Genomic DNA, 22,830 nt, shown 5'->3' on the forward strand with positions numbered 1-22,830 from the left:
GAGAGTATACATGCACGTAACCAAAAAACTGATGAAGAATCGTAATGGGGTTGGGTACTTGTAAGGTAAGTTGAAATCCAAATTACTTTGCCAAAATAAAAGGTTCTTCCTTTTCATAAATGTATCAACATTTAAACATCATAAACAATAAATAGCATCTGAACAACTCTTTCTTTTCTATAAATAAGAAACTTTATTTCAAAACATAAATCAATTAAAGTCACATAATGATAACAATAATTAATTTATGAGAAATCATAATAGAGCTTCTTGAAAAAATAACTAGAAATCAAGGAAACAATTATCAAAGAAGTAATTGCATGCATGTCTTTAAATCAAAGTCCAACTCACAATGAAGGGTGACTAGGTGAGTCTCATCTCAGGAATGTCCTCGGAGACTTTCTCAACCGGATTACCTAGCCAATAATAATTTATAAATAATTTAAACTCAATTTCAATAGACTAAGTAAAGAAACATGAATGTAGCCTAGCAAATCATATTCTCTCCTTGACGTTATGTGACGTAAAGTCACCCAAGCTTTTCTATTATCAAATATTATTCGTCTTAGCTTTCTTCGACTAGCTTCCCTCTAACCCCAACATTTCCAATTTACATTTTTCCCCAATTTATTCTCCACACAAAACCCTAATTTCTCATCCAAATTTTAACTACTTATTCGGGCTAATACTAGCACATATAGGAAGCATAATAAAGTGCAAAAGGACTAAAAATGGCCATAAAAAGGCCACCAAAGGCGGCGGAGCCGTGGTGGCTCATGATGTGCGTACTTTAAGGAAGATATTGCAAACTGTGACTCGATAATTGCACTATGTACTGTAAATACGCCTAATCACTTGACGTCATAGAGAACTTATATTTTGAGCATAAATAGATACAAACACATGATGTGCGTGATTTTCAAAGTATTAAACCATATTTTGAGCAATAAGCAGATACAAACTCAATAGTTTGGTCTAAGGATTAAAACATCAGTTTTTACATATTTATCTGAACTTTGAAAAAAAAATATATATATTAGAAATATTAAAAATATATTGAAAATATTCTGAAAAATATATATTTTTCGATAGAGTTAATTTATTAGATTTACATATAAATATATATGAGTGTCAACTTCATCCACATCCAGAAAGAGATACTGAGTGGCTCCATAAGGTTTTTAAACTACAATGAGTTACTTTTTGAAATATGGCTCCATCAAGTTTGTTTTCTTTTATTTACTGAAATTGTTTTGTCATGAATTTTCCTCAGCTAGATTAGATTCGTCTTGAGGGAATTTCTCTTTACTTGGATTCCACTCCACACTCGGATTTCTTTTGAAGGGAATACTCTTCACTCAGATTCGCTTAGAGGAGATTTCTCCTCATCCGTATTCGCCTTGAGGAGATCTCTTCTTACACAGATTTTTATTAAGGGAATTACTTCTCACCTAGATTCGCCTTGAGAGGATTTCTCCTTGCCCAGATTCGCCTTAACGGGATTTCTCTTCACACAAATCTGCTTGCAGAGGTCTCACTTCAAGGTATTTTTTCTAAATAGGTTAATTTACCTCTTTATTAGGCCATATCCTAACTAGAAACCGTTGTCAAAATTTTACACCCTCACATAACCTCTATTTTTTTTTATGGAATGAAGTCAGTTCTTTATTGAAATGAAACAAACTATATCAAAGGAATTTCAGCTGCAACAGCAGCCATAAGAAAAGTAGGAGCAGAAAAGTAAAAGCAATCTTCTACCAACATATTGCCATGTGCAACTAAGGAATGGGCAATCATCCTTTCTACTAATATAGGTTACCCTCGTATTGCTATGAGCCTCAAACAGCAGACTCAAATCTTCATATATGCGACACAAAGCCGAGGTCTAGAGACTGGACCAAGTTGCTAATATAGGTTACCCTCGTATTGCTATGAGCCTCAAACAGCAGACTCAAATCTTCATATATGCGACACAAAGCCGAGGTCTAGAGACTGGACCAAGTTGCATTTATACCTCTTGTGCCTCTGTTTCTAGAATAGCACGAAGAAATTCTTGCTCTATAGCAAATGCCATGGCACGTTGGCAAGCTAGAACCTCAGCATCTTCTGAGGAGATCAGCCCTCGGCTTACAATACTGTCTATATAATTTAAATACTAAAATTTAATCATTAATTTTTTTAAAAATTACATATAAATGTCATTTTAAAACTTCAATTAACCATAAGGCCACCTAATATTTTTTGTACACATAAGGCCACTTGCATCTTTATATTATTCAATCCCTGACGATTTTGCCCTTGCACCTAATAAATCCAATCTGCACCAAGCCAAATACATATCAATCACTCTCTCTCTCTCTCTCTCCCTCTCCCTCCCTTCCTCCCTCCCTCTCCCTCTCCCCAATTCCAAAATCGAGCCATAGATCAAAAATGAAAAGTCAGAAACAAAACTTTGATTTTAAAACTTAAATACCGAATAATTTAATAATTAATTGATTAATTTTTTTTTTAATTTTGAGGGGGAATTAAATTCCTGATCTAACATAACCTTAACTCAATGACCCCACACCACTTGGGTTAACAAAAAGACCTATTAGCCTTTTTTTTTTTTTTTTTTGTCCGGGTGTTCTTCCTTGTTATTTATGATTTTTGAGGTTCAAAATAAAATTTTCATATTGCCAAAAAAAAAAAAACATAACGGATGTGATGGGGATAAAGGTAAATAATACTATACTATCCCTGATTTGTCCAAAAAAAAATTATAATAATACTATCCCTCTCCATATGTATTACCCGGTGTCCCCCAAAAGCTTCCCTTCATTAGGGGTACCCGTCCCTATGGTGGATTCTTGCCATCTTTTCCCGTCAAGCTGTCGAGGGAAAACATCTGAAGACCCAAAACAAAAGCTACAGCGATTAAAAACAGCTGAAGACCCATACTAACACGCACCAAAGCCCAAATAAAACATAAAACACAAGCGCACAGAGTCATATTTGCAATCACCACTCCCAAATTCCTCTGCTTTAAATTAGAGCTCATTTTCTCCTTAATTGCTGTCATCATTCAGAGGGACATTCCCGGGGAAAGCTTGGAGGCTCCAAGTTGGAGCAAACGAACCAACGGCCGCTTTCTTCAACCAAAGTGGTACTCCCTTATTTCTCGCACTCGGTTATCCCTATTAAGTAGATTGTTTAGCATCGCTGTTCGTGGTAATTTATCGAATCATTGCTGTTTCAAAACATGTCGTCTTCAATAATGCACACCAGTTGTTCGGCTAAATGCTTAATTAATTCGTTTGTGTTCATTTTCCACCTCCACTAATTTGAGGTTTGTATGCTTAAAACTTGTATACTATGAAACTGCAACACATTCTGATCCTAATAAGTATTACATCCACACTATCATTGTCAAAATAAGACTCGTGAAGCACAAAAACAATACGGCACCAGCAAAACTGTAGGAATATAAAAAACTCCAATAACATTTAACATGTAGGTACACCACAAAAGCCTCTACACTTGCTATATAAGCATTAACGCACTAAATCCTTTGCATTGTAATGGAGGGTTCATTACCTAGCTGACAGTGTGCACGTTAGCTGAGTGTTTGAACATGTTGGATCAATATTATTCTGGACATCGGCAAGGGGTATCTCTTCTGAGCACGTAAAAGGATTGGGAGGCATTTGTAAGAGTTCAACATCTCCTTCCAGCATCTCTCTGACTTTTCTCATTGACGGACGATGACTTGGGTTCATCTGTATACACCATAAGGCTGTTACAACCATCCTTTTTATTATTTTCTTCTCCTCATCAGTGGCATCACCCATCTCCAAGTCCCTTCCCTTTTCATATTGATCATACACCCATGAAGGGAAGTAGGTTTGGCTTTCATGCACCGCCAATTCTTTGAAATTTTTCCGTTTGCTTGCCATTTCCATCAACAACATTCCAAAACTATACACATCAGCTTTGTACGAGACACCTCCAATATTTTTGTAGAACAACTCTGGTGCAATATATCCCATTGTCCCCCTTGCTGCCGTCAAAGTCACAATACTATCATCAGTTGAATATAACTTTGCAAGACCAAAGTCAGAAACTTTTGGAATGAAATTCTCGTCAAGAAGAATGTTGTGAGGCTTGATATCAAAATGCAAAATTTGCATTTCACAACCTTGATGAAGGTATTCGATCCCTTGAGCCACTCCAAGAGAGATCTCATACATTTTCTTGACACTTAATGGGATAGTTTCTGCATTGGAAAAAATGTATTTGTCAAGTGAGCCATTAGGCATGAAATCATAGACTAGAGCACGTTTTGATCCCTCAACACAATAACCAATGAGTTGCACCACATTGACATGGTGAATCCTTCCAATTGTAGCCACTTCGCTCACAAAATCTTGTCCATTTGATTTGGAATTTTCCATCATCTTAATGGCTCCAAAACGACCACTACGTAATACTCCTTTAAATACAGAGCCATAGCCTCCTTCACCCAGCTTGTTCTTGAAATTGTTGGACATCTTCTTAATTTCTGAGAAAGAATACCTTATTGGCACAAAGTTGCTACCGTTGTGCAGAAAATCTTCGATGGTTCTGTATGATGACAAATGTCTTGTCCGCCATTTCTTGATCAAAAGCAGAGTCACAAATGGAGTCCCCAATATAAATTTTACCAGGAATAGGAGTCCTGTGCAAGAACATCGAGAAAACAATCATGAGAAGATAATTGAATTCTGGCTTTCCAAGTCTATGCTAAATATATATTGAAGAAATGAAGATATGTAGAAGTAGCCCTTAAGCCAAGTTAGGTACATAAAAGGTAATTCTTACCAACATTAAACAATAGTGCCCATCGAACATCTGCATGAACAATAACAAAAGTGAAGGAAATTAAAGGCTTGATAATATTATCTAAGTATCAAAGTGAATGTATAAAGTTAATCAAAGACTTGGTTAATCATATATGCAACAAAAGAAGGCTGTTACCGGTAGAGTTGGAGGGCAGCCACTTATAACCTGCAAGAATGCAAGAAATACAATAAAAAAAAGTGATCAAAAAATTGACTAGAGAAACTAGGATCCTGTACTTGATTAACCTCCCATCATTTACCCCGAATTCTATTTAATCCATTAGTAATTCTCATGTACTTCAAGAGGAATCAATATTAAATGTAATGATTAGTGAAAATTTCCTTACCAACATAAATGGTGTATCCAGGAGCAAAGAATTCTACAATAAAAAACAGACAAGGAGATAAAAAAGATCATTAGTATACCATGCACTTCACTAACTTTAAAATCAAGTTTTGATAGAGATTCCAATAAAAATTATCTTTTCTGATGAAAGAATCCTTACTGCGTATTAACTCCCACACTAATTGAAAGAAACCTGCAGTGACAAAGAAAAAGGTTCTACTATTACACCAGTCTTGTACTTTTCATGCCTTTCAGATCAATCAATTGATCTGAAAATGAAAAAATAAAGGGAAGAAAAGACTACGAAGTGACATTACATTATGGCCAACAAATGTGATTACATGTATTATTACTGGAAGAACTTACATTAGTCACTTTGTAAATCATATGTATGTAGGTAAATCCAGAGTGGTAGGGGCAGACTAGCTCTCTGCAATGTTAGATAAATCCATAGAGTGGTAGACAACTCGATACAGGCATGGATCTATTCTACAATTGCGTGGAGTTGGTTTAGGGGATCTCGTCCACCATTATCCAAATTTATACATTAGTGCAATATTGAAGGCAAATTTATACATATATGTTGTGTGTGTGTGTGTGTGTCTGTGTCTGTGTGTCTGTGTGTGTCTGTATTTTTCTGATAAATCAAACAATCCATGTATGTATGTGTGTAGGCTAAAACCGTGCATCTAGGTGTGTGTCTGTGTGTCTGTGTGTGTCTGTATTTTTCTGATAAATTAAACAATCCATGTATGTACGTGTGTAGGCTAAAACCGTGCATCTAGGAATTTACTCACCTTTGATACTGCGTGGAAAACACTTTGCATTAGTACTCCATTGCTCACAAGCCTCTGAAATCGTATAGTGAAGCTCAAATCCATACACGAGTGCATTGTGTATGTATTTATAAGAGCTGTTGTACAAATTAAAGGAGTTCAACATTGCAGAAGCCATCCACTCTGTACTGCAACCCTCGTTCAAATCCCCTAGATCCATATTACCAACTTTGACATAGCCGTATGTGTTTGGTGGGGAATCTGGGGATGCCAAAGAAGAAGCGGTACCAGCACTAGTATTAATGCAGGAAGCAGTGTCCACATACATAGAAGAATTTACCGGATTGTTACACCTCAAGAAGAATATGGGTGTTGAAAATAAATCGTATGAATACATAGCTCTACCCGAAAGAAAAGGTAAACGATTTTGGGGTATGGAGGAGCAATTATTGTTCTGAAATAGGCCAGGATCTACAACTCGGATTGTTTGATTCTCATAGTTGATTGCCTGTACATAGAATCTTCCAAAAGCAGATTGGTCTAGTATTGTAATGTTGTTGTCGCATAACAGAGTAAACCGTGATGAGCAATGCTTTGGATCATGCTTCAGCCGGAAAGGGTAGCTTATGTTATGGATGTTGCCGCATGAAGAAGTACACTTGGGACTATCATCCTTCGTGTTAGCGTTACAAGTTTGAAAGAATAAGCTAACTACAACAAAGGCTAGAGACCAGGATCTTCCACTTATTCCCATGGATGGATGGATGAGAGAGAGAGAGAGAGAGAGATCGAGAGAGAGGGTTCTGGTTCTAGCTTCTCTGGCACCAGCTTCAATTCGAATTAGATAAGATCGATAGAACTGTTGCACCAGAGAAGTATTCTCAGTCTGAAAACTAATATGGAAATCAAAGTCATATGGTAGCTATGTCAAAGTTGGAGGGAAGGAACCACTAATTTTGGTCTCGGTAATATTTGATGCTTTTGAATATGAATAGACACTTCTTAGTTGAAAAATAGAAATTTAAATTTAAAAAATTTATATGGAAAGGAAAGTTGCATATGTAAATTGAGATTTGATAAGTCAAATCAAATAATGTATACTGAGTCGGTGGCCTGCTTTGTTGGACTTTGTTCTTCTTTGGGTTTCGTTTTTCATTCATATTAGAGTATTAGTCAATTACTCAATTAAACACTACCAAAGACCAAGCTTCCTTCCAACTCCCTTCAACTGGTCAACTAAACAAGTTGGCAAGAGTTTTAGATATCGATCGTGCTTAGCTCTGCTTCGAAAACATCCATGGCAACTGTTACTTCAGAAATACAGCAGATGCTCGTCTCTTTCTTCTGCTTCTTCTTAATAACTTCCTCCAAACTGCTGGGAGCAGCCGGAAATTCCTGCACAGAATCCAAGTGTGAGGATAATGATGCTCCAGCCATTCACTACCCTTTCCGTCGCGGACAGCATTGTGGCTATGATCCTGTGCTTCAATGCACCCAGCCCAATGAAACAGTACTTGCGGAGAAGTCATTAGTGCTGGTAAAATTCTTTGTCAAACACATAGATTATAAGCAACAAACAATCCAGCTCAATCAACCAGATGATTGCCTCCTGCTAAAGCCTTTCGGCATCCCACACATGCCAACTTCTCCATTCTATTTCCCAGAGGAAAGCATGTATATTACAAGCATGAATATTACACTATATCATTGTCCTACTATTCCCGTTGAAAGAGAGTATCTAAAGCAAGTCCCTTGCCTCGGTGGCCCTGCCTCCCAAACATACGCCTTTCCTTCAGACTTGGATTTACTTAGATACATGGTATCAGTAAGGTCTTGTACAAAGATGTATGATGTTTTATCACTTCCATTTGGAACTTGGTGGGGAAATAAAGAGGATTTTATACTGAATTGGTCTAAACCAAATTGTACTGAATGTGAGGCAGAGGGTAAGAGCTGTAGATTGCAGATGAATGGCACCAACACTGAAATTGAATGTGTTCACTTGAGGAAACCAAGTAAGCATACATGATATATATCCTGCTTTCATTCATATATTGTGATCTGGTGCTAGTTCTTACAGTTTCCTGCATTCATCAATTGAAATTTCAGCAAATCGCATTTCACTTGCTAGTTTGTTATTGATCAGTACTTTCACATGCTTAACAGTCTCATTATTGTTTCTTACAGGTGCGACAACCAAATTAGTTGCTACAGGTGAGTTTTTCTTAAAAGTTTTGTTCTGTGTCTATATATATATATATATATGAGAAACTAGAGATATATATTTACTTGATAGTTCATGCGCAGGTGCAACTGTAGGTTCATTCCTTCTCTTACTACTGCTCATCCCTGTCTATCGTGCTTATAACTCTGATAGAAAGGAAAAGGAACATCAAAGAAAAATTGAAAGATTTTTGGAAGATTACAAAGCTCTCAAGCCAAGCAGATACTCATATGCAGATATCAAGCGAATTACAAATCAATTCAAGGACAAGGTAGGAGAAGGAGCCTATGGAACAGTGTTTAAAGGAAATCTTTCTTCTGAACTCCATGTTGCTGTGAAAGTCTTGAAAATTTCAGATGGGAATGGGGAAGAGTTCATAAATGAAGTGGGAACTCTCGGTCATATCCACCATGTTAATGTGGTCCGCTTAGTTGGCTTTTGTGCTGATGGATTTGAACGAGCTCTTGTTTATGACTTCTTCCCCAATGGTTCACTGCAAGATTTCATTTCATCAGCAGATAATACGAATGGTTTTTTGGGTTGGGATAAGTTGCAAGATGTTGCTCTAGGCATAGCCAAAGGAATTGAATATCTACATCAAGGATGCGATCAACAAATCCTTCATTTTGATATCAAACCCCATAATGTTTTGCTAGACCAAAATTTCACTCCAAAAATTTCTGATTTTGGTTTGGCCAAGTTATGTTCAAAGGATCAAAGTATAGTATCAATGACAACAGCAAGGGGCACTATGGGCTACATTGCACCTGAAGTGTTCTCCAGGAACTTTGGGAATGTGTCTCAGAAGTCGGATGTCTATAGTTTCGGAATGCTGTTGCTTGAGATGGTAGGAGGGAGGAAGAATATTGGTGCAACCATGGACAACATGCATGCAGTTTATTACCCAAAATGGATCTATAACCTCCTGGAAAAAGGAGAAGACCTCCGAATCCATATTGGGGAAGAAGGAAATTCAAAAATTCCAGAGAAACTTTCAATTATTGGGCTCTCATGCATCCAGTGGTACCCAGTGGCTCGTCCTTCCATGAAAGCAGTGGTTCAGATGCTAGAGGGAGGAGAAAAATTAACAATGCCGCCTAATCCTTTTGCAACAACAGGTCATAGTAGAGCAGATGTTGGAAGTATCCCTAAAAGACCCATGTGCCTCGAATTAGAAACAATTACTGAATTAGAGTAATGTAGGATTGGTATCATTATAGGAAAATGCATTTGCCTTGTAGGGCATCCAATTTGCATGCTCACATAGCATGTAGGCTGTTTAATTTCTTCAGTTCCCATTATATTATACATCTAATTTGTATATCAGTGAAGTGAATATTTCTTCTAATACCAGAACAAGGGGCTATACTGAACATTCACCATAAATATAATGAAAAGCTGTAGGTAAAAGGGAATTGAACTCTTACTCTGATCATTAATTGGCCAATTCAACTACAAATTGATCTGTACTTAGAACATGCAAGTAGCAGTTCTAATATATAATCAATGAAGTCCAAAGGCCCCAGGCTCTCTATGACCCCAAACTCTTTCCGTTCCAAAGTATCATGAAACAATGTGCATGCATCAACACTATTTGTATAGCAAGTAACTCAGCAAATCCAGCTATATGACCCAGAAAATTGCTTGCTGGTGAAGCTATTGAAAATCCAAAACATGTCAATCTCTCTCTTCTACTACTCAGAATACCAAATGACTAAAATTACCTTATTCATTTGTTCTTCAGCTGAAAGGGAATCGACAATCTTTATTGGTCCAATCCCCTGCTTGAGTGGCCCTGCCTACCAAATTTATTGGCTTCTGCCTACCAAATTTATTGGCTTCAATTTGGTGTTGACATCTACTACTTCCCCTTCTGTCTTGTACAAAGATATATAATTATTCATCAGTTCCATTCACGTCAGATGATCCTCAAGATCTTTATTTGGAATGGTTGGAACCATTTTGTGCACAATGTGAAGCACGGGGCAACAAATGTGGATTGAAGAACAATGGCACCAAAAGTACTGAAATTGAATGCTATAAAGGGAAAGGAGGTAAAAGAGCAACATTTTTTTTTTTTTGGAAAGGGATAAAAGAGCAACATATATTTTCCTATATTTGTTACACATTCCAATTACAAATCCCAATCATGATTATTCCTGTATTCATGAAATGAGAGATATACACATTAGCATATGCATATGACAGTTCATTCCATGGGCATATCTGCATAAGAAATGGGATAGAAACTTATACGAAGGGATATCAAGCTCAGTTGCATTTTATTTTTGTGAAACATTCCTTGGCTCCTTACGCTGTCATACCACTTGTGTATTATGTACTAGTAATAGCTCATAATTTGCATACATAATTGATTTGACAAACATGGTAGTCTGATTTTACTATTATCATTTACAGCTGCACAAAACAAGATAGTAGCAACAGGTGAGTTGTTTGACTAGCTTCTTCCTCTGTTTCATGTCAATATTTAGTGGCAGTATTTACTGACAGCAAATATGTACAGGTACATACCTCAGTTCATTTGTAGTCATATTACTTGCCGCTGCAGCTTATCATGTCTGCAGTTCTGACAAAAAAGGAAAGGAGAGTCAATTAAAAATTGAAGTATTTTTAGAGGATTACAGAGCACTTTAAACCAAGCAGATATTCTTATGCAAATATTAAGAGCATTACAAATCAATTCAAGGAAAAATTAAGGATCCTATGGGACTGTTTTTAAGGGAAAACTTGCTGGATGTTTTGTTGCTGTGGAAGTCCTCAATAGTACCAATGGGAATGGGGAAGAGTTTGTAAACGAAGTGGGAACAATGGGTCATATCCACCATGTTAATGTGGTTCGATTGGTTGGATTCTGTGCGGATGGATTCAGACGACTCCTGTTTATGACTTCTTATCTAATGGGTCACTACAAGATTTCATTTTATCATCAGACAATAACAATTCTTTCCTTGGTTGCGATGAGTTACAAGATATTGCTCTAGGAATAGCAAAAGGAATTGAATATCTGCACCAAGGATGCAATCAACGAATCCTACATTTTGATATCAAACCCCATAATGTTTTGCTAGACCATAACTTCAATGCAAAGATTTCTGATTTTGGTTTGGCCAAGTTATGTTCCAAGAATCAAAGTATAGTGTCAATGACTACAGCTAGGGGAACGATGGGGTACATCGCGCCTGAAGTTCGGAACGATGCGGTGCATCTCCAGGAACTTCGGAAATGTGTCCTATAAATCAGATTTCTATAGTTATGGAATGGTACTGCTTGAGATGGTAGGAGGGAGAAAGAATATTGGTTCAACCACAGAGAACAGCAACGAAGTTAACTACCCAGAACGGATCTATAATCATCTAGAAGGAGATGACCTAACTACCCATATGGCTGAAGAAGGAGGTACTAAAATTGCAAAGACACTTGCAATTGTAGGTCTCTGGTGCATCCAATGGCACCCTGTAGATCAGCCTTCTATGCAAGGGGTGGTTCACATGTTGGAAGGAGGAGAAAATCTAACCATGCCTTCAAATCCTTTTGCCTGTCAAGGTCCAGCAGGAACAAGTACAAGTACACTTCCGAGAAACTTAAACGTCCAACTAGAAGTAATTTTTGAGCTAGAACAGATTAATGGGAGTTTATAGACTATATAATACTTATGTTGTATGTTCAACTGAGTTACCTGTGGATGAGTCCTATAATGTATTCAGGTAGTATGTCAAAAAACATCTTTTTTTTTTTTTTTTTTTTTTTTTTTGAGAATACGCATTTTCAAGTTATATTTTTGAAATTTTTTTGTGGTAAAAGAACAACTTATTAATAACAATGCCCAAAACCGGCGACAAGTCCAACAAGAAAAGGAAATGAAAACAGAGAGAAGCTCAACAAACGAAAAAGTCCAAGTAAACTAATCCAGAGAACAAACCCCTCTAAGAGAGCAGAGGCTAAAGAAACCGTGTGGTAAGTGACACAAGCCAAACCTCTTCGATCGGCGGCCTGAAAATAACAGCAAAATAGATTTCGTCCAATAACAGTTTATATTCTGAATATACTACATACTACTAATACAGTTTTTATAATGATATCAGAAAACAAAAAAAGTTTGCCTTCGAGATCGAGTATTGAACTATGTATTGATCTTTCCATGCACCTGCAACTGAGCAACTCAACTGAGCAGGACATAACGAATTTACCTCCGTTTTCCAATTTGAGCAAATATAGTTACATTTGCCTCGATCAGACCAATCCATGTTCCCAAAAAAAGCATCCGAAATGGGATAGCTGCTCTTCCACGCACGATCAGAGATGATTCCAATCCAAAATGTTCTGCCAGCTTCGCAAATTATGTCCAGCTCCCTGTTCTACTACCCCAACTGTGCTCCACCTCACAAGTTCTGAAATTCAACACAACCAAGCCTCCATTCTCGTTCTAGAATTAAACTCAGTATCGAAATCGAACCAAGACTTCCCAAAACAACAGTCGAGTTCAGTAACTCGGGCAGTCCGGCAGTGGCCGAGTACACCTAAGACACCAATTCTTCCAAACTTAATCAAATTCAAAAATCATGTACATCAACATGAAGAGCGTGAAGAGAATATTAATTTTCTCACTTCATGCATTGCAAATAGCCGCCGGAGCCACCGTAAAATGTCGGAGAGCCTTCGGGACGACCGGAGATTTCGAGCTTCGATTCTATCTCCACACTATACGAATAGATAAAGAAATGATAGAGGTAGGAAGGTGGCGGAGAATTGATTCGATCGGCCCTTGTGCGCCGCCATGAAGTGACCGGATGGAGGATTTCCGGTCGGGTCGCTTATCCCTGTCAAGCGCCCTGGGTTGTTCTGTGATGTCCGATCCCATCAGGTCCTTATATAGTTGATATCAACCGCTCAGATTAAATAGTGATTGGAATAGATGGTTTAGATCTCACCACCAATTTTCTTTTCTTTTTTATTTAAAAGTAAATTTTCATAATTTCCCAAACTTTAGAAATTCATAATAAAAACATCTGACGTCCAAAAAAATTCACGAAATTTACCACAGACTCTTCGTAGCAACTGCAAATTTCACTCCCTTGAAAAATTCAAAAATGCTTATAGATATTATCAAGGACTGAAAAATTAAAAATATTCTCAAAATTTCGGCGACATTTCCATTTTTTTATGGTCTCGATATATCTTTGACTTACAAGAGAATGTCCTGAGAAATTTTTGAAATTCCGCTCTATTTTCGAAATATTCAAAATTTTCGCGAATTCCTGATATTCTCATGAAATTCCGAGATTATTGTCACCTCTCGTGATATGTGGGTTGGTCAGAAAGTATTTTGACCAAAATTGAAGCCAAATTTTAACGAAGTCGGAGTTTGAACCTGACATCTTGTGAAAACTAACTCTTGGGCTTATCCAATTCAACTAAACTGAATAATATGTGGAGGGCTTTTGAAATTTATAAGGTCATGTACCGCTCTTTTTCCATCTATGCTTATAGATCTTCTACTTATCTAATTTGCTAACTAGTAATGACTCTATTTGCTAACTTTTCTATGTATTTTTATGGACCATTTTCTACTTCTTTTTCAGTTTGTTTGAACACCAATATTTATTTTATCATATCTATTTAATTAAAAAATATTATTATAATTAATATTTAACTCTCCTAATCTCCTATACTAAGTCATTTTTGAAATTTCTCATGTAGAATTTCATATCTTGTCATGTCAATGTTTCTTACTATACTCTAAATTACTACAAACATTATAAAATTATGTTTATTAAACATTTTTTTATTGAAATACTAAAGACAACTGATCATGTAAACATTTCATGAAAATTCATTAATGATTTCCATGTTATTCTCTAAATTTCCATCATTTTTTTTTAAAAAATTTTGAGAACGAAATTTCCTCGATATTTTCATCGAAATTTCCATTTTTCAGACTATCGATATTCGATATTTTGGGCCTCACGTCATATATGCTCAACCTATGCAGACTCACTACTTCAGCAACTAACTCCCAAACAAAGATTTCCTTAGGGATTTTGGTGACTTGTTGGCGAGTCTACCCTCTGAGCGAGCAAACACATGCTCGTGCGATGATATCAACTAGGCCCTGTGTTAATCGAGCATCGCCTTCCAAAGGGGCACATGTCGCGTGTCCGTACATGTGGACAGATACGATTAAACAGTGAGGGTCGATGCGACAGCTGGTATTGATCCCAATCATCTCTTTTTCCTATAAATAGGACATCACTCCTCATTCTCCAGGTATTCCTCATTCACCAATTCCAGCTCTCTATGGCTTCTGCTTTAGTCTCAACTAACTTAGTATTAGAGGAGTAAAGTCCGTATAACTCCTGACTTCTTCTTAAAGACCTTTCCTTTGCCTTCAGCTTTTAGTGAGCGAAGGTTCAAGCATGTGCAAGTTTGACGAGAGCATTCCCAACATGTACTATCTCCGACGGAATCATACCTCAACACATGACACCCATCTTCCAGCAATACGACAGAACTACTGACCCGGTGGACACCTTCAGGGATTTATGCAGCAGATGACCAAGGAGACGAATGACAAGAGACTCTTCTGCAAAAGTTTCCACTCGAGCCAAACTGGCGAGGTAGAAATATGGTTTCATGATTTGAAACCTGGATCAATCTCCAACTTCAAACAACTGAGGGAGTCATTCATCTCTTAGTACTTGACTTGATCCACATTTACTATTACGTCCTGGATCGCAAGTTATCAGTTCACTAGTCTTTCGGATGGTAAACGACATATATTTTTACTTTTGACTCCGTTTTGATCTTTTAGGGGGCTCTAAAAGTTTACTTTTTTTATTGTTTGTCATTTGAGAAAATTTTCTTTTTAAAAGTCGTAGTGGACATTAAACCGAGTCTGTGCATATGTGGTACGCTTAAATCGGAGTTCGTATGTGAAAGTTATGACCAAAATACTAAAGTTACTGTTCATGGTATTTCTTCTATAAAAATGATGAGTTACTGTGATAAGTTACCATTTCAAAAACTTACCCGAGCTTCTCTCTCTCCTCCCTCTTTCTCTCTCCCCGACCCTTTCTCTCTTCGCGACCTAGTCACCTTCTTTCGGCCGTATATCCTTCGTCCCGCGACGGATTTTGATTCCATAGATACCGTTGGAAAGCTCTCTTCCTCCTCTTCAATTATATGGTGGTTGGTAGCTTGCTTTGGACTATGGAAAGTGAAACAAGGAGAAGAAAGTCACTGCAGCACCGTTTCTTCGGGTTTTTTGCTTTTCTATCAATTCGCCGCCATCGATCTTGTTTGAACCACCTCCTCTTCCTCCATAAGCCTATAGCAGTGGGTCATGGTATTTTGGCCTGAGAAGAGAGAATTGAAGCTTAGAAGATTACTGTAGCATATTGGGGTTTTCCTACAATTTCTCTTGATTCCAGCCACCATCGACGATGAAACCAGTCCCAATCGAAAGCCTGTCCTTCACTGATGAATCCCTCCAAGATTCTTGAAGCAAATCAGAGTGTGGAGAATGAATCAAGGATTTGAAGATTTCACTGTGTAATCGGCCCTATTTCTGATCAAGCTCGATTTCCAGCAGTTCAAGGTACCTTTGGGCTTTGTTGTAGTTGAGAAAGTTGTTTAGATTGTTGAGATGATCGTGTTGGTGAAATTTGGGGTCCCGAATCGAAGTTGGCCCCACGCGCCGCCACTGTTGGCAGGCATGGCAGCGCGTGGCGTGCTTAGGGCAAGTTTTGGTTTTCTATTTTTAACTAGATAACTTACTTGTGAGTTGTAGAACTTGTAAATGTGATTTTGGTGGAAATCGGAGAAGTTTAGTATCAATTATGAATTTCTGAGATTCAGAATTTTTGTTATCGATTTTCGAGAATCCGACAGTCTGATTTCTCTCGGTTCTACCCTAGAACCTTTAAATTAACGAATTGGTATTAGTGGTAAAGTTTGGGTTGAATCTAAGAAGAATTGGAGATGTCGATTTACGAGGATTTGATTTTTCAATCGTATTTAATTTGCGAATAATCGGTTACTAAATATAATTGTGTACAGGGCGACGCACCGAGCTACTGCTCGACGAAGAAACCCATATGCGCGGTCGCCAAAATAGTACTATGAGTGGACATTTATTTTAAATAATGCATGCGAATATTTTCAAAATTATTGATTTATTTATTTATCATTTATTTGTCGAGCATATTATAATTTTGGTATTGACCTTCGTATGAATTTTTGGATGTGAAATTGTTATGCTCGGATTTGAATTTATGAATTTTGTTGATATTCGACGAATTATTTTCCAATGTGATTTCCAAGATTTCATATTATATTTTATTCATTAATTTTGAGATTTCTGGAATATTTTTGAAAATGAGATATGAGATTTTCAATGGAATTATATTTATGGATTAAATACTCGTTACTCCCTGTACTTTTCACCGAAAAACAGTTCAGTCCCTCACCTTCTAAATTAAACAATTTAGTCCTTATTCTCTCTAATTCTCATATAACAGGTCCAAAATGATCTGAAATGACTATTATGCCCCTCATTTTCTTTTTTTATTATTATTTTTATTTTTTTCTCTATTTTTTTAATTTTTCTCCCTTTTTTTAAAAAAAAACTCTCTCTCTCTCTCTCTCTCTCTCCAATCTCAACAAGCTGCTCGGCTCCACCCCAACCTCCCCAACTCAACTGGCAACCCGGGATTTCTCTCCCTCTCTCCTAGCCGCACGGTCTCTCTCACTCTCCCTCAACCTCTCTTCTTCTTCTCTTCCTCTGCCATCATCGAAGACCACCACTTCCGGCCACCATCTCACAGCACCACCATCACCAGTTGAATCCAGACCGAAACTTGAGCCAATCATGACCATACGTCGATCCCGATCCCCACACGCACACCGCAAGCTCCAGCGCCACTGCTCCTCACCCTTTATCTTCTCCGGTGCTCCGATCATCATACCAGAACTCATCACTTCCTTCACTCAATTCCAACACCACGGCCGGTGGATCAATCACTCTTCCTCCATCTTTATTCTCCAAAACCTCCCTTAAATACTCACTGAAAACCCTACAATTCTCATCCAAAACCCTCTCGTAGCTGCTCTCCATCTCCTTCAGCCCCGCCGTCTGGTTCCCACTCATCTTCGACAACGAATTCGACCCCGCCGGAAAAGCCACCGACATGTCGTTGATCGAAATGTTGTCGTTTTCGTAGCTGACATTTGGGGACAGCGACGGCAGAATCTGCGATCGCCGGCGATTGTACCATTGGAGAACCAAGAGGAGGTGGATGAGGAAGAGCTCCTCGAACAACACCGGAGCCAATTCCGTCTGAGTGAGCGCCGGCTGGGATCGGAAGAACTCGGGGATGCAGACGGCTGCGTCGATTGAGCGGCGACAGAGGCCGTAGATGAGGGAGAGGAGGATGGCGGAGAGGGATTGGATTGCCTCCGCTTGGGGTAGAGAGAGAGAGAGAGAGAGAGAGAGAGAGTATAAAAAAAAAGGGAGAAAAATTAAAAAAATAGAGAAAAAAATAAAAATAATAATAAAAAGAGAAAATGAGGGGCATAATAGTCATTTCAGATCATTTTGGACCTGTTATATGAGAATTAGAGAGAATAAGGACTATTCAGTTTAATTTAAAAGGCGAGGGACCAAACTATTTTTGGGGGAAAAGTATGAGGAGTAACGAGTATTTAGTCCTATATTTATCTATCTATTATTGCTCCCCTAATTGTTTATGGATTCGAGAATATTTTGGCGTGTCTCCTCCTCCTCACTTACTTTGTATTTGTGTGTGGAAGTTAAGGTGATTTGTTCTCCTCCTCACGCGGGTGGTCGTTGAGGTTATTAGTTTTCCTCCTCACATACTCTGTGTGTGAGTGGCAGTCAAGGGTAGAGCCTGAGAGGCTCCTTACCTGTATGGTGATAATTTCTTCCCCTTATATTTTACTATTACTTGACTAGTTAGGCTAGTCCAATTCCTTATAACCAGCGGGGCTGGTACGTTCTCACGAGTTTTCGAGAATAGAGAATATATTTTAATAACGTTGCATGCATCAAGATTTTGTAAATATTTAAAGTTTATTTAATTTAAATTATCTCGATTATTTATTTTTGTCCACTCATTCTAACGTGTTTTTAAATTTGTCACGTCCCGAACCTAATTTATCAGTTTACTATCCAATTGGACGGTAAACGACAATTACTTTCACTTTTACTTCGTTTCGGTACTTTTAGTGGCCCTAAAAATTGACTTTTTGCTCGGGTCAGTTTTTGAGAAAATTTACTTCATAAAAGTTGTAGAAGACGTTAAACCGAGCGCGTGCATATGTGGTATGTAAAAATCGGAGTTCGTATGAGGAAGTTATGGGTGAAATACAGAAGTTAATGTTCATGGTAAATTGGGTATATATATGGAAAGTTACCACTGTAGGTTTCCATTTCCGAAAACCCACAGTAACTTTTCTCTCTCCTCTCCCCCGATCTCTCTCTCTCCCTCGTTTTCACCTGTTTCTCCTTCTTCCGTTTGATTCACCTCCGTCCGGCCACCAACCGGTGTGCAACCGGCCAATATAGGAGCGCCTCTTCCTCCTCTATACACTAGTGATCGTGCGTACGGCGATTTGGCCGGAAAACCCCAAATCGAAGCAAAAACCCTCACTGTAGCAGTTGGAGGTTTTCCAGCGATTCATCCAATTCCGGCCATCTCCGACCACCAAACCAAGTCCATTGGGAGCGCCTCGGACCAATTGTCATTCCCCTCAAGTTTCATGCATCAATTTGCAGTGTAGAGGGAGAATCAAGCAAAAACCCGATTCTAGGGTTTTGAATTTTCTGGAAAATTTTCACAGGCCTATTTCAAGCACTTCAGGGTAAAATTGGAATTTGTTGTAGTTGAGAGAAATGTTGGGCTTGATAAGTAGTTGTTGCTGCCAAAATTTGGTGGCCATCGGAGATGCGTAGGGCTGTCTCTGACTTCATTTTCTTAGCCTATTAAATCCTAAAATTGTTGTAGTGCATATTTATGAAGTTTGGTGAAGTTTGGATGGATACTGTGGAGGGTTGGAGGAGTTGAGATTAAGGAGACAATTAGAAATTTGATTTCAATTATCATAAAATTATTTTCCGTCCTGTGATTATTCACGAACGATTATTTTGTACAGGATGAGAGGAGGCCCCATTTGAGGAGGATTCAGACCGACGGCAAGTTAGCCGTTTATTGTGAGTGGACTTTTGTTTTAAACATTGATGCATGCGTTTGTTCTTCGATTAATGCCTTATTTAATTATCATAATATTTTGTCGAGCATATTATTTTAGTTTCGGATATTATTTGGTTTTGGTATATATATATTTGGAATATTTATAGGATTTTCCATCATGATTTGAGAACGAGAGTTTTCTACGCTTGAGTTTGAATTTACGATTTATATTGATTTTCGACGAATTATTTTCCGAGGTGGTTTTCAAAATTAATTATATTTCTATTCGTCGATTTGAGATTTTTTTAAAAGATTTTCGAAATGCAATTTCGATGGAGTTATATTTTCTTATTTATTTATCGACTTTCGGTTTTGGCATTGGGAATGCCTTAATGATGATTTTGGATTTGGTTTTGTTTCTGATTTACAATTTATAATTTGATCTCGCATTTCTGCTATTGATTTGAGATACTTTTGGCATGTGGGACACGTTGACGATATATTTGGTTTACTGTGAGAATTTGGGGAAGCTTTATGGATTTATTTGGTTTTCGGATTTCTTTTGCCATACTTTGGGTGATTATTTATCATGCTAACATTGAGTCCGCCTTTGTGGCAACGTGATGGGATCACGGAAGCCCGTCCTCCTTTGTGGCGCTGGTTACTGTCTTTGTGACAGTAATACTGAAGCCCAGTATTCTAATTGCCACACATAGTGGCGTAAGGGTATATACAGGAGTATGGGAGTACTTTAGCCTGGGAGGCTCACTCGTATGGCTATCATCTTCCCCTACTTATTATATTATTTTTGACTAGCGGGGCTAGTCCGATTTTCCTTAACCAGGGGGGCTGGCTTGTCTTTACGAGGTTCTCGATTTTAAAGATAAATGTTTACCGTTGTTGCATGCATTGATTTTTTTTTTTTTTTAAAGGAATAAATGTGGGAAAGTATAAACTCCTTTTCCTTTACAATTACTTATTTTTGTCCACTCATGCTAACGTTTTATGTACTTTCCCCTGGGCCCTTCGGTTTCTTTTGCCCAGTCTGCAGATCGAGTAGCTGTTTGGCTTTAGGAATTGAGGCTTAGCACCACCGCTGCTATCTATCCTTCGTAGGTTACTTGCTAACCTACTTTATGTATCGTTTTCTTTTGGCTTTAGATTGCTCTGATAACCATGAGATTGTGGTATTAATATTGTAACCTATAACTTGGTTGTAATTTGAGATACTTGAATAATTTTATTTCTCTAAATTGTGAAGTTGTTCGGATTTGGGAGCAGGGTGGCTCCGAGGGGTTGTGAAGGTGATTGTTTAGAAGTGTTTATTGTTTAACAGGTTTTTGGGTTGTCCACTTTTAGGGGAGGTTCTGCTGAATTTTTTCGGTAGGATTTTCTCGATAAGTAGACCCCACAGGGCCACCTCGGGTTCTAGGGTGAGATCTCGGGGTGGGTCCTGACAAAATTACTTTTCCCTGGGCCCTTCAATTTCAAAATACCCAGTGTACATGCTAGATTAGTTGACGTCAGGCGTACGTGGAGTTGAGGTATGGTTGTCACTGCTTCCGCATTGTAGGATTTACCGATCCTTTGCCTTTTTACTGTATATTCCTGTATACCTTTTTGTTTTAGAATTGCTCTGATAGTCTGTGGGATTAATATTGTTAAGTTGAGACTTGTATAATGTGAAATGGGAGATGTTGTGTACGGGGAGCAGGGTGGCTCCAGGAGTTGAGAGTATAAATGGTTAGAAGTGTGGTTTTACTTCCTTTCACAGGTTTGGGTTGTCCATTTTTAGGGAAAGTTCTCTCGAATTTTCTCGATAAATGGGCGCCACATGACTACCTCAGGTTTCAGGGTGAAATTTCGGGGCGGGTCTTGTCATTTATGCAAGCACACGTATTATTGTCAAGATAGGGAAATAGTATGTCCAAAGTTATCGTAGCACGGGGATTAGTGGCTAACCCACAATCCTTGGGTAATCGGAAATAAAGACACTTAGCAAACAAAAGAAAAAGAAAAAGAAAATAAATAAAAATGCTACTCTAAGGCACCAAGCCTTAGCAATGCTCGTTTTGGTTTGGACCAAAGCCTAATCAAAGCTATAAGCCTAGAGATGACTATTTACAATGAAGTAGAAAGTGTCACCGAAAATTGTAATTTGCATTTCTAATAACTAAGATGCAAGAATTTAAATGAAAACTTTAACTAACAACTAAATTAAATAAAGGAAAGAAAAGTAAGAAATGAAGATAAATAGAGGATTGGTAGCTAGGGATCAATCCTAACCCTAATTCAATGCTCTAGATGCTACTTTGATTTATATGCAATTTATTAAAGATGGTAGAAGCCGTACTCAAGGTTTTTCATCAAGGCTCAAGGGCCAAAATTCTCTTTCATTGTATTCCTACTCTGGTTCAAGGCCGTAGGAACTCACTTGTCATGAATTATAGCTGGTTCAAGGGTCACTAACTCACATCAAGAGGCCTAAAAAGTGAGGAATTAGGCAACCAAGCTCACCATAATTGCAATCAAATTAATCATGTAGTGAACCATGCTTGCACTTCCCACAAATATTAAATTGGGGTTCTAACTCTAAAATCTAAGGATGTCATCCCCTAAATTTCAATCTAGAATTACTAAATCACATACCCAAGATTTAACAATTCCTAAGCATGCATTTTAACCAATTATCACAAAACACAAGTATCCAATGACTAAGAAATTTCATATATTAATTAAAATTAAGCATTTATTACATCAAATTTGGGTTACGGCACACAACCCTAACCTCAAACAAAGAAATTACTCACCTTATAATCATAGACATCAAAATTACAAACTTTGAAGATAAAAGAGGTTGCACGATTTATTATATTTATACATATATAATTACTCACAACTCTGACTCCGAACCGATCGATTTATTATATTTATACATATATTTTTATTAATTCTCTCATGTGTCAATTTATGACTGGTGGAAATGAGGTTGCACGTAGAACACTCGCACTCGATCACAAGTAACCTTAAGTGGCCTCTCATTCAGTCTCCTCTCTCTCTCTCTCTCTCTCTCTCTCTCTCTCTCTCTCTCTCTCTCTCTCTCTACTCACAACCCTAACTCCGAACCAATCAATTTATTATATTTATACATATATTTTTATTAATTCTCTCATGTGTCAATTTATGACTGGTGGAAATGAGGTTGCACGTAGAACACTCGCACCCAATCACAAGTAACCCTAAGTGGCCTCTCATTCAGTCTCTCTCTCTCTCTCTCTCTCGACTCCACACCGAGCCGGACTGCACAACCGCCACCACAGCGCTTCACGGCGAGCCCAATCTTGTTGTACAATGCTACTTGCAGCATGATGATCTTCACGCCTAGCCGAATTGTACA

At 37.9% G+C, this 22,830-nt stretch overlaps 2 protein-coding genes and 1 pseudogene across 2 annotated transcripts; 2 read left to right on the forward strand and 1 right to left on the reverse strand.

The window, feature by feature from the left end:
* Window positions 1-3,441: 3,441 nt before the first annotated feature.
* LOC133715770 (rust resistance kinase Lr10-like) lies at window positions 3,442-6,928 on the reverse strand. The gene is made up of 6 exons (XM_062142406.1): window positions 6,003-6,928; window positions 5,366-5,398; window positions 5,207-5,239; window positions 4,996-5,025; window positions 4,840-4,869; window positions 3,442-4,696 (listed from the first exon to the last, which is right to left on the reverse strand). Exons 1-6 carry the CDS (start codon window positions 6,733-6,735, stop codon window positions 3,573-3,575), a joined length of 1,983 nt encoding a protein of 660 aa, XP_061998390.1. The 5' UTR covers window positions 6,736-6,928; the 3' UTR covers window positions 3,442-3,572.
* A 169-nt stretch (window positions 6,929-7,097) lies between these two features.
* On the forward strand, window positions 7,098-9,403 carry LOC133716332 (rust resistance kinase Lr10-like). Its single transcript, XM_062143043.1, has 3 exons — window positions 7,098-7,996; window positions 8,169-8,195; window positions 8,289-9,403. The coding sequence occupies exons 1-3, from the start codon at window positions 7,279-7,281 to the stop codon at window positions 9,401-9,403; spliced, it is 1,860 nt and encodes a 619-aa protein (XP_061999027.1). The 5' UTR covers window positions 7,098-7,278.
* Window positions 9,404-10,214: 811 nt separating this feature from the next.
* On the forward strand, window positions 10,215-12,137 carry LOC133716333 (rust resistance kinase Lr10-like; annotated as a pseudogene).
* The last annotated feature ends 10,693 nt before the right edge of the window (window positions 12,138-22,830 follow it).

The sequence above is a fragment of the Rosa rugosa genome, chromosome 6, assembly GCF_958449725.1.
Source record: "Rosa rugosa chromosome 6, drRosRugo1.1, whole genome shotgun sequence".
NCBI lineage: Eukaryota > Viridiplantae > Streptophyta > Magnoliopsida > Rosales > Rosaceae > Rosa > Rosa rugosa.

Bases quoted from the DNA above. Each gene is read 5' to 3' on its own strand.
- LOC133715770 (XM_062142406.1), bottom strand. From the start codon at position 6,735: ATGGGAATAAGTGGAAGATCCTGGTCTCTAGCCTTTGTTGTAGTTAGC. The intron at 5,240-5,365 runs GTAAGGATTCTT...TTTTTATTGTAG, and splicing joins AGTGTGGGAGTTAATACGCA to AATTCTTTGCTCCTGGATAC. The intron at 4,870-4,995 runs GTAACAGCCTTC...TTGTTCATGCAG, and splicing joins GCTGCCCTCCAACTCTACCG to ATGTTCGATGGGCACTATTG.
- LOC133716332 (XM_062143043.1), top strand. From the start codon at position 7,279: ATGGCAACTGTTACTTCAGAAATACAGCAGATGCTCGTCTCTTTCTTC. The intron at 7,997-8,168 runs GTAAGCATACAT...TGTTTCTTACAG, and splicing joins TGTTCACTTGAGGAAACCAA to GTGCGACAACCAAATTAGTT. The intron at 8,196-8,288 runs GTGAGTTTTTCT...GTTCATGCGCAG, and splicing joins AACCAAATTAGTTGCTACAG to GTGCAACTGTAGGTTCATTC.